The 12,500-nt window shown below is 42.2% G+C and overlaps 1 protein-coding gene across 4 annotated transcripts in view; it reads left to right on the top strand.

Moving 5' to 3' along the window:
- Nucleotides 1–12,500, top strand: part of LOC106571071 (transcriptional activator Myb) — a 129,005-nt gene that overhangs the window by 43,435 nt on the left and 73,070 nt on the right. For all 4 annotated transcript variants that reach the window (XM_045695507.2, XM_045695506.2, XM_045695505.2 and 1 more), the window contains 2 exons: nucleotides 7,515–7,727; nucleotides 12,267–12,361. In XM_045695507.2, the coding sequence (XP_045551463.1) occupies nucleotides 7,515–7,727; nucleotides 12,267–12,361 (308 nt within the window). The remainder of the gene's footprint in view (nucleotides 1–7,514; nucleotides 7,728–12,266; nucleotides 12,362–12,500) is intronic.

Raw genomic sequence — 12,500 nt, 5'->3', positions numbered from 1 at the left:
CACCACCACTAAACTGCTATCATTACCATTACCACCCATACCACCACTATCACCACCACCACTAAACAGCTATCATTACCATTACCACCCATACCACTACTACTACCACCATCACCACTAAACTGCTATCATTACCATTACCACCCATACCACCACTACTACCACCACCACCACTAAACTGCTATTATTACCATTACCACCCATACCACCACTATCACCACCACCACTAAACTGCTATCATTACCATTACCACCCATACCACTACTACTACCACCACCCCCACTAAACTGCTATCATTACCATTACCACCCATAGCACTACTACTACCACCACCACCACTAAACTGTTAACATTACCATTACCACCCATACCACTACTACTACCACCACCACCACTAAACTGCTATCATTACCATTACCACCCATACTACTACCACCACCACCACCACTAAACTGCTATCATTACCATCACCCCTATTACCCATACCACTGCTATGTGGAATAATAATCACAACAATAATAATAACAACAATAATAGTAATAACAATAATAATAACAACAATAATAATAATAACAACAATAATAATAACAACAATAATAGTAATAACAATAATAATAACAACAATAATAATAACAACAATAATAATAATAACAATAATAGTAATAACAATAATAATAACAACAATAATAATAACAACAATATTAGAAATAACAATGATAATAACAACAATAATAATAATAACAACAATAATAATAACAACAATAATAATAACAACAATAATAGTAATAACAATAACAATAATAATAACAACAATAATAATAATAACAACAATAATAATAACAACAATAATAGTAATAACAATAATAATAACAACAATAATAGTAAACAATAATAATAACAACAATAATAATAACAACAATAATAGTAATAACAATAATAATAACACACAATAATAATAACAACAATAATAATAACAACAATAATAGTAATAACGATAATACTAATTATGAGTAAGTTACTGTTTACTATGCAGATGTTATTATTCAGTGTCCCTCAGGCTGTGGCAGGCTAATACATATTTGGTTTACAAGAGGAGCTGTTGCTCCTTCTCCCATGTCTGCCGGTTTCTATTGCCAATTGGTGGCACTCAGCCTGTACTTGGTAAGGATCTGTCTCTGCTTTGTATCTCTGACAGAGTAGAGATAATCAGCCAGGTCATATTCTCTGTTTAGGGCTACTGATAGCAATTTAGTCGGCTTTGGGATTTTGATTGGTTTTTCCAATGTTGTAAATATGAGTCCTTTGATTGGTTCATGATTTAGTTTATTGTAATTCTTTCTTTTGAAGCAGTGCTGGTGTCAGCTTGGTTGGTGAAGTCCAACACCAGCTGACTGAGAGGGCTCGTTTCTGGGCTCAGCTCTTGGGTTTGAAGTGCTTTAAATTGCAGACTTGAATTTGGACTTGAATTTAGGTGTAAAAAAATTGTATTTTCATTATTACTGGAAAGCGGGCCAATTCTGCCCTACATGCATTAGTTGGTGTATTTCTCTGGACTTGTAGGATTTTCCGACAGAATTCTGCATGTAGGGCTTCAATTGGATATTTGTCCCACATTTTAAAGTCCAGTTTATTGAGTGGCCCCCAAACCTCACTTCCGTAAAGAGCTATTGGTATGATTACAAATATTTTGGTCCAAATTCTAATTGGGATGTTGATATTGAATAATTTAATTTTAATTGTATACAATGCTCTGCGGGCTTTTACTTTTGACTGCATTCACTGCCATATTAAAGTTTCCCGATGCAGATATGGTCAGACCAAGGTAGGTGTAATTTTTACTGTGTTCAATTATGGTGTTGTTCAGGGTGAATTTATATTTGTGTTTCTGACATCTGTTTTTTTGGGGGAGGGAATTCATGTTTTTTTATATATATATATTTACTGCCAGGGCACAATTATGGCAATATTGCTCAATAATATGAAGGTTCTGTTGAAGACCTTCTTTGGTTGGTCATAGAAGAAGCATCTCATCAGTATATAGCAGGTATTTTACCTCTGTGTCAAATAGTGTGAGTCCTGGGGCTGCAGAATGGTCCAACATGTCTGCTAATTCATTGATGTAAATGTTGAAAATGTTTGGCCTCAAACTGCAGCCTTGTCTCACACCTCGACATTGCAAAAATAATTATGTTATTTGGTTTTTTATTTTTTATTGCACACTTGTTTTCTGTGTACATACATTTTATTATTTATTTTATTTATCAAATACCTTACCACCAAGCCCACTTTGGAGAATGTTGAAGAATATACCTTTGTGCCAAATAGAATCAAATGATTTTTTTTAATCAATAAAGCAAGCAAAGATTTTGGCATCTTTTTTGTTGGTGGACGTGTTTATTAATTAGTGTGTGTAACGTGTATATATGGTCAGTAGTGCAATGGCTGGGGGGAAAGCCAATTTCACATTTTCCCAAGTTACTGTTTACGCAAATTCCCCTGTAATTATTGGGGTCTGATTTGTCTCCACTTTTGTGGATAGGAGAGATGAGCCCCTAGTTCCAGACATCAGGGAAGCAGCCAGAGGTTAAAACCATGTTGAACAATTTAAGCACAGCATTTTGCATCTCAGGTGTGCTGTTTTTCAGCATTTCATTTCTGATGTTGTCTAGACCACAAGCCTTCTTTGGTTTGGTAGATTTGAGCTTTTCATTTAGTTCTTGTTGGGTTATTTGGTAATCTAATGGATTTTGGTTGTTTTTTAATGACTGATTCAGGGATGTTACATTTTTCTTGAATTTCTAATTGCTTATGTTGTAAGTCTTTTTGTGGGATGTTTTTGTATAGATTATCAAACTACGTTTTCCAAATTCCTTCATCTTGTATGGCTAATTCTTGTGGCTTTGTCATGTTTAAATTGTTCCACATGTTCCAGAACTGATTTTGGTCAATTGCATTTTCAATTTCATCAAGTGTCTTACTGGTATTATTACATTTATTGCATTTCAGTATATGTTTCTACTGTTTCAGAGTTTCAAAGTATTCACAACGTAGCTCTGGGTTGTTTTGCTGCTTATGTTTTTCATTTGACATTTGTCTTAGGTTTTTTTCTAATTGTTTTTACATTCGTTGTCAAACCATTTTTCAGAAACGTTTTGTTTTTGGTTTCTAATGTTGCATTTCTTTGGTTTTCTCAAATTTGCTTTTGATGCTGCTTTTTGGAATATGCAATTGATGTTTTGAGTAGCCGAATTGACACCTTCCTTATTGTTTTGGTATTGTGAGTTATTGAAGACTTGTATAGAGTTCATCATTTCATTTAAGTTCAATGTTTCAATGAATCTCTCTGTACTGTTTGGCCATCTGTACAATTGGTTCATGTTGCAAAGTTTATTGGGCTGTTTAAAAAAAAAAAGAAGAGTATTGCTGGTAAAAGTCTTCAGAAACATGTTGATGTGACTGTTATCTGCCAATGGTGTCTGTGGTCTGACAGTGAATGCACTAATGGAGGAGGGGTCGATGTCAGTGATGGCATAATCAACTACACTTGTCAGAAAGAGCTGAGCAGTAAGTAAACCGACCTAAAGAGTCCCCTCATTACGGCCTAAGGCTCGACAGAGATTCACTAACTCCTTCCTGTTTTTTGTTCAGTATTTAGTCAGGACTGTTTCTATTATTTATAAGAGGGCTACTGTACAATGAGGGGTGTCCAAATATGTGTCCACATACAGTGGGGGGGAAAAGTATTTGATCCCCTGCTGACTTTGTACGTTTGCCCACTTACAAAGAAATGATCAGTCTATAATTTTAATAGTAGGTTTATTTTAACAGTGAGAGACAGAATAACAACAAAAAAATCCAGAAAAACGCATGTCAAAAATGTTATAAAATGATTTGCATTTTAATGAGGGAAATAAGTATTTGACCCCTCTGCAAAACATGACTTAGTACTTGGTGGCAAAACCCTTGTTGGCAATCACAGAGGTCAGACATTTCTTGTAGTTGGCCACCAGGTTTGCACACATCTCAGGAGGGATTTTGTCCCACTCCTCTTTGCAGATCTTCTCCAAGTCATTAAGGTTTCGAGGCTGACGTTTGGCAACTCAAACCTTCAGCTCCCTCCACAGATTTTCTATGGGATTAAGGTCTGGAGACTGGCTAGGCCACTCCAGGACCTTAATGTGCTTCTTCTTGAGCCACTCCTTTGTTGCCTTGGCCGTGTGTTTTGGGTCATTGTCATGCTGGAATACCCATCCACGACCCATTTTCAATACCCTGGCTGAGGGAAGGAGGTTCTTACCCAAGTCCATCGTCCCTTTGATGCGGTGAAGTTGTCCTGTCCCCTTAGCAGAAAAACACCCCCAAAGCATAATGTTTCCACCTCCATGTTTGACGGTGGAGATGGTGTTCTTGGGGTCATAGGCAGCATTCCTCCTCCTCCAAACACTGCGAGTTGAGTTGATGTCAAAGAGTTCCATTTTGGCCTCATCTGACCACAACACTTTCACCAGTTGTCCTCTGAGTCATTCAGATGTTCATTGGCAAACTTCAGACGGATATGTATATGTATTCTTGAGCAGGGGGACCTTGCGGGCGCTGCAGGATTTCAGTCCTTCACGGCGTAGTGTGTTACCAATTGTTTTCTTGGTGACTATGGTCCCAGCTGCCTTGAGATCATTGACAAGATCCTCCCGTGTAGTTCTGGGCTGATTCCTCACCGTTCTCATGATCATTGCAACTCCTTGAGGTGAGATCTTGCATGGAGCCCCAGGCCGAGGGATATCGACAGTTCTTTTGTGTTTCTTCCATTTGCGAATAATCGCACCAAATATTGTCACCTTCTCACCAAGCTACTTGGCGATGGTTTTGTAGCCCATTCCAGCCTTGTGTAGGTCTACAATCTTGTCCCTGACATCCTTGGAGAGCTCTTTGGTCTTGGCCATGGTGGAGAGTTTGGAATCTGATTGATTGATTGCTTCTGTGGACAGGTGTCTTTTTTACAGGTAACAAGCTGCGGTTAGGAGCACTCCCTTTAAGAGTGTGCTCTTAATCTCAGCGCGTTACCTGTATAAAAAACACCTGGGAGCCAGAAATCTTTCTGATTGAGAGGGGGTCAAATACTTATTTCCCTCATTAAAATGCAAATCAATTTATAACATTTTTGACATGCGTTTTTATGGATATTTTTGTTGTTATTTTGTCTCTCACTGTTCAAATAAACCTACCATTAAAATTATAGACTGATCCTTTCTTTGTTAGTGGGCAAACGTACAAAATAAGCAGGGGATCAAATACTTTTTCCCCCACTGTATGTGGTGGTTACCAGTGGTGGGAAAAGTACCCAACTGTTATACTTGAGTAAAAGTAAAGATACCCTTAAAAGAAAATTACTCAAGTGAAAGTGAAAGTACCCCTGTAAAATACTACTTCAGTAAAATGCTAAAAGTATTTGGTTGTAAATATACTGAAGTATCAAAAGTAAAAGCATAAATACTTTCAAATTCCTTATATAAAGAAAAGCAGGCAGCACCGTTTTCTTGTTTTTAAAATGTACAGATAGTCAGGGGCACACTCCGACACTCCGACACTCAGACACTCAGACACTCAGACATAATTTACAAACGAAGCATTTGTGTTTAGTGAGTCCTCCAGATCAGAGTCAGTAGGGATGACCAGGGATGTTCTCGGTTTAGTGAGTCCTCCAGATTAGAGGCAGTAGGGATGACCAGGGATGTTCTCTGTTTAGTGAGTCCTCCAGATCAGAGGCAGTAGGGATGACCAGGGATGTTCTCTGTTTAGTGAGTCCTCCAGATCAGAGGCAGTAGGGATGACCAGGGATGTTCTCTTTAAGTGTGTGAATTGGACCATTTTTCCTGTCCTGCTAAAGATTCAAAATGTAACTTGTACTTTTAGGTGTCAGGGAAAATATATGGAGTAAAAAGTACATAATCTTCTTTAGGAATGTAGTGAAGTAAAAGTAAAAGTTGTGAAAAATATAAATAGTAAAGTACAGATACCCCATAAACTACTTAAGTAGTACTTTACTATTTATATTTTTCACAACTTTGACTTTTACTTCACTACATTCCTAAAGAATGTAGTGGATTTGCTATGTCATTATAGGGTATTGTGTTTAGATTGATAAGGAAAAATAACTATTTAGCTGTGGTGTAAAGTACTTAAGTATAAATAGTTTAAAGTACAGATACCCCATAAACTACTTAAGTAGTACTTTAAACTATTTATACTTAAGTACTTTACACCACAGCTAAATAGTTATTTTTCCTTATCAATCTAAACACAATACCCTATAATGACATAGCAAATCCAGCAAAAACAAAATACGGAAATATCACATGTACATAAGTATTCAGACCCTTTACTCAGTACTTTGTTGAGACACATATGCACAAATGGCAGTGATTACAGCATCGAGTCTTCTTGGGCATGACGCTACAAGCTTGGCACACCTGTATTTGGGGAGTTTCTCCCATTCTTCTCTGCAGATTCTCTCATGCTCTGTCAGGTTGGATGGGGAGCGTCGCTGCACAGCTTTTTTCAGGTCTCTGCAGAGATGTGAGATCGGGTTCAAGTCAGGCCTCTGGCTGGGCAACTAAAGGACATTCAGAGTCTTGTCCTGAAGCCACTCCTGCGTTGTCTTGGCTGTGTGCTTAGGGTCGTTGTCCTTTTGGAAGGTGAATCTTCGCCCCAGTCTGAGGTCCTGAGTCCTCTGGAGCAGGTTTTCATCAAGGATCTCTCTGTACTTTGCTCTGTTCATCTTTGCCTCGATCCTAACTAGTCTCCCAGTCCCTGCCGCTGAAAAACATCCTCCCAGCATGATGCTGCCACCACCATGCTTCACTGTAGGGATGGTGCCAGGTTTCCTCCAGACGTGATGCTTGGCATTCAGGCTGAAGAGTTAAATATTGGTTTTCTCAGGCCAGAGAATCTTGCTGCTGTGATGGAACACTGTGGTATTTCACCCAATAGAAATGGGAGTTTAAAATGCTGTTTGTTTTCTAATTCTTTGTGGATCTGTGTAATCTGAGGGAAATATGTATCTCTCATATGGTCATACATTTGGCAGGAGGTTAGGAAGTGCTGCTCAGTTTCCATCTCATTTTGTGGGCAGCGTGCACATAGTCTGTCTTCTCTTGAGAGCCAGGTCTGCCTACGACGGCCTTTCTCAATAGCAAGGCTATGCTCACTGAGTCTGTACATATTCAAAGCTTTCCTTAAGTTTGGGTCAGTCACAGTGGTCGGGTATTTTGCCACTGTGTACTCTCTGTTTAGGGTCAAATAACATTTTAGTTTGCTCTCTCTCTCTCTCTGCCCCCCTCTCTCTCTCTCTCTCTCTCTCTCTCTCTCTCTCTCTCTCTCTTTCAATTCAATACAGTGGGACTTTTTTTTGGAATCAGAAATATATGTTTACATTGTGAAAACAAGTGAGAGAAAAAAACGTAAGAATCAGAAATGAACAGTAAACATTCATATCTATCTCTCGCTCTCTCTTTCAGATCATTCCATTCTCCAGCTGGGGGAGTCGTTCAGAGAGCCGAGGTCATCACTACCAGGCCACCGCCCCCTCCCTCTCTGTAGAGAGCACCTCCCACAGCGGCAGCAACAACAATAACAACAACAATAACAACAACAACAACAACAGCAACAGTCACCATGACAGCCACGCCCTCTCCAACCTCCCGGAGTTCATGGAGTCAGTCATGGACTCGGTAAGACAACTCTTTCTCTCTCTCTGTGTGTGTGTGTGTGTGTGTGTGTTGACGGAGTGCAGATCTATTTGAATACGACGTAGATACAGAGATAGAAAACTTTATTGTAGAGGAGGAAGTTAACTCATTCATTCTAAATGCTGAATAGTTATTCATCAAACCTGTGATTCAATGGTACTATAAGACAGCCATGGCCCAAGACTTCACATCAACCAAGAGATTCTACTGCTACTGTAACCTAGACTAGATCTGAAGCTAGTCTTATACTGCTCTGTCGCTCTTGTCCCTCCTCAGAGGCGCTCCTCATTGGGTGAGCTCAGCACCAGCCACCTCTCTAATAGAAGCTTGTCCAGAACAGACATGGCCTTGCCCAATCAGGGCTCAGGGACTGACAACCTTGTGTTTTCATTGGCCGGTTTCGTCTGCTCCACGCGTCTCTCTCTGTCTCTCTCTCTCTGTGTGTCTCTCTGTCTCTCTGTCTCTGTCTCTCTGTCTCTCTCTCTCTGTGTCTCTCTGTCACTCTGTCTCTCTCTCTCTGTCTCTTTCTTTCTCTCTCTGTGTCTCTCTGTCTCGCTGTCTCTCTCTCTCTCTCTTTCTCTCTCTCTCTCTCTCAAATGATTATGCTCACTCAGCTGGGCCTCACAAGTAATACAACAAATTATCTATTACCAGTGTGATCATATACCTACAATTTACAATGATAATTTGTAAATGGTCTGAGAAGAACAACACTGGGCAATTCAAGCAAAGCCAATATGCAGTCTTACAGTTTTTTTTATGTCATGTTGAAAAAAATATAGCTGACGGGTAGACCTCGGCTTGCATCTTGACTAGGTTGGTGACCACTGCTATAGACTGACTGCCTAGGGTAACACTGCCTGGGGATTCAGGAGGACCAGGGTTGGAGAAACACTGTCCTTGCCGGTCTTTCCTCCATGTTGTTGTAGTGTTGGGGATACAGGAGGACCAGGGATGGAGAAACACTGTCCTAGCCGGTCTTTCCTCCATGTTGTTGTAGTGTTGGGGATACAGGAGGACCAGGGTTGGAGAAACACTGTCCTACCTGGTCTTTCCTCCATGTTGGTGTAGTGTTGGGGATACAGGAGGACCAGGGTTGGAGAAATACTGTCCTACCTGGTCTTTCCTCCATGTTGTTGAAGTGTTGGGGATACAGGAGGACCAGGGTTGGAGAAACACTGTCCTAGCCAGTCTTTCCTCCATGTTGTTGTAGTTTTGGGGATACAGGAGGACCAGGGTTGGAGAAACACTGTCCTACCTGGTCTTTCCTCCATGTTGTTGTAGTGTTGGGGATACAGGAGGACCAGGGTTGGAGCAACACTGTCCTAGCCGGTCTTTCCTCCATGTTGTTGTAGTTTTGGGGATACAGGAGGACCAGGGTTGGAGAAACACTGTCCTACCTGGTCTTTCCTCCATGTTGTTGTAGTTTTGGGGATACAGGAGGACCAGGGTTGGAGAAACACTGTCCTAGCCGGTCTTTCCTCCATGTTGTTGTAGTGTTGGGGATACAGGAGGACCAGGGTTGGAGAAACACTGTCCTAGCCGGTCTTTCCTCCATGTTGTTGTAGTGTTGGGGATACAGGAGGACCATGGTTGGAGAAACACTGTCCTAGCCGGTCTTTCCTCCATGTTGTTGTAGTGTTGGGGATACAGGAGGACCAGGGTTGGAGAAACACTGTCCTACCTGGTCTTTCCTCCATGTTGTTGTAGTTTTGGGGATACAGGAGGACCAGGGTTGGAGAAACACTGTCCTAGCCGGTCTTTCCTCCATGTTGTTGTAGTGTTGGGGATACAGGAGGACCAGGGTTGGAGAAACACTGTCCTAGCCGGTCTTTCCTCCATGATGTTGTAGTTTTGGGGATACAGGAGGACCAGGGTTGGAGAAACACTGTCCTAGCCGGTCTTTCCTCCATGTTGTTCTAGTGTTGGGGATACAGGAGGACCAGGGTTGGAGAAACACTGTCCTACCTGGTCTTTCCTCCATGTTGTTGTAGTGTTGGGGATACAGGAGGACCAGGGTTGGAGCAACACTGTCCTAGCCGGTCTTTCCTCCATGTTGTTGTAGTTTTGGGGATACAGGAGGACCAGGGTTGGAGAAACACTGTCCTACCTGGTCTTTCCTCCATGTTGTTGTAGTTTTGGGGATACAGGAGGACCAGGGTTGGAGAAACACTGTCCTAGCCGGTCTTTCCTCCATGTTGTTGTAGTGTTGGGGATACAGGAGGACCAGGGTTGGAGAAACACTGTCCTAGCCGGTCTTTCCTCCATGTTGTTGTAGTGTTGGGGATACAGGAGGACCAGGGTTGGAGAAACACTGTCCTAGCCGGTCTTTCCTCCATGTTGTTGTAGTGTTGGGGATACAGGAGGACCAGGGTTGGAGAAACACTGTCCTACCTGGTCTTTCCTCCATGTTGTTGTAGTTTTGGGGATACAGGAGGACCAGGGTTGGAGAAACACTGTCCTAGCCGGTCTTTCCTCCATGTTGTTCTAGTGTTGGGGATACAGGAGGACCAGGGTTGGAGAAACACTGTCCTAGCCGGTCTTTCCTCCATGTTGTTGTAGTTTTGGGGATACAGGAGGACCAGGGTTGGAGAAAACACTGTCCTAGCCCGTCTTTCCTCCATGTTGTTGTAGTGTTGGGGATACAGGAGGACCAGGGTTGGAGAAACACTGTCCTAGCCGGTCTTTCCTCCATGTTGTTGTAGTTTTGGGGATACAGGAGGACCAGGGTTGGAGAAACACTGTCCTAGCCGGTCTTTCCTCCATGTTGTTGTAGTGTTGGGGATACAGGAGGACCAGGGTTGGAGAAACACTGTCCTAGCCAGTCTTTCCTCCATGTTGTTGTAGTGTTGGGGATACAGGAGGACCAGGGTTGGAGAAACACTGTCCTAGCCGGTCTTTCCTCCATGTTGTTGTAGTGTTGGGGATACAGGAGGACCAGGGTTGGAGAAACACTGTCCTACCTGGTCTTTCCTCCATGTTGTTGTAGTTTTGGGGGTACAGGAGGACCAGGGTTGGAGAAACACTGTCCTAGCCGGTCTTTCCTCCATGTTGTTGTAGTGTTGGGGATACAGGAGGACCAGGGTTGGAGAAACACTGTCCTAGCCGGTCTTTCCTCCATGTTGTTGTAGTGTTGGGGATACAGGAGGACCAGGGTTGGAGAAACACTGTCCTAGCCGGTCTTTCCTCCATGTTGTTGTAGTGTTGGGGATACAGGAGGACCAGGGTTGGAGAAACACTGTCCTAGCCGGTCTTTCCTCCATGTTGTTGTAGTTTTGGGGATACAGGAGGACCAGGGTTGGGAATGTTTTTTATTTATTTTATTTAACCTTTATAGGCAGGTCAGTTAAGAACAAATTCTTATTTACAATGATGGTCTACCAAAAGGCAAAATACCTCTTATAAATATAGGACAAAACACACATCACGACAAGAGAGACAACATAACACTACATAAAGAGAGACCTAAGACAACAACACAACATGGTAGCAACACAACATAACAACAACTGTGTAGCAGCACAAAACATGGTACAAACATTATTGGGGACAAACAACAGCGCAATGGGCAAGAAGGTAGAGACAACAATACATCACGCGAAGCAGCCACAACTGTCAGTAAGAGTGTCCAAGATTGAGTTTTTGAATGAAGAGATGGAGATAAAACTGTCCAGTTTGAGTGTTTTTTGCAGCTCGTTCCAGTCGCTAGCTGCAGCGACCTGAAAAGACGAGCCACCCAGGGATGTGTGTGCTTTGGGGACCGTTAACAGAATGTGACTGGCAGAATGGGTGTTGTATGTGGAGGATGAGGGCTGCAGTAGATATCTCAGATAGGAGGCAGTGAGGCCTAAGAGGGTTTTATAAATAAGCATCAACCAGTGGGTCTTGCAACGGGTATACAGAGATGACCAGTTTACAGAGGAGTATAGAGTGCAGTGATGTGTCCTATAAGGAGCATTGGTGTCAAATCTGATGGCCGAATGGTTAAAGAACATCTAGCCGCTCGAGAGCACCCTTACCTGCCGATCTATAAATTACGTCTCCGTAATCTAGCATGGGTAGGATGGTCATCTGAATCAGGGTTAGTTTGGCAGCTGGGGTGAAAGAGGAGCGATTACGATAGAGGAGAGCAAGTCTAGATTTAACTTTAGAGAAGGACAGTGTACCGTCTAGCCATACTCCCAAGTACTTGTATGAGGTGACTACCTCAAGCTCTAAACCCTCAGAGGTAGTGATCACACCTGTGGGGAGAGGGGCATTCTTCTTACCAAACCACATGACCTATGTTTTGGTAGGGCCTAGGTTTGAGCCTTGGGGTACTCCCTTTGGTGACAAGCAGTGGCTGAGACAGCAGATGTTATGACATTATACACTGCAATCTTTGAGAGAGGTAATTAGCAAACACTGCCACTCTTTCCTCCATGTTGTTCTAGATGTAACTGTGATCCTGTTCACATTGTAATGTGTAAACTCTCCAATACCCTGACTGGTATTGATCGCTATCCCGTTTTTCTTCTGCAGCTTTTCAACCAATCAGACAACCACAGCTTACCAATGAGCTCCCAGAAACCCCTGGTGGTCACACCTCCACCCCGACACCAGAAAGAGAACGGCATGTATGCATCTATTTATCTACTCTTGTTATTATCAGCACGTTGTGTAACAGTAATGATTAATCACACGCCTCCATGTCAATGATGTAAAACTCACCTGCGCTCTGTCTCTCTCTCTCTCCCCTGTTTCTCTCTCTACCTC

This window comes from Salmo salar, chromosome 15 (assembly GCF_965601325.2).
Source record: "Salmo salar chromosome 15, fSalSal1, whole genome shotgun sequence".
Taxonomy (NCBI): Eukaryota; Metazoa; Chordata; class Actinopteri; order Salmoniformes; family Salmonidae; genus Salmo; species Salmo salar.
The sequence above is the reverse complement of the archived record's forward strand: the minus strand, read 5'-3'. Positions and strand labels throughout refer to the sequence as shown.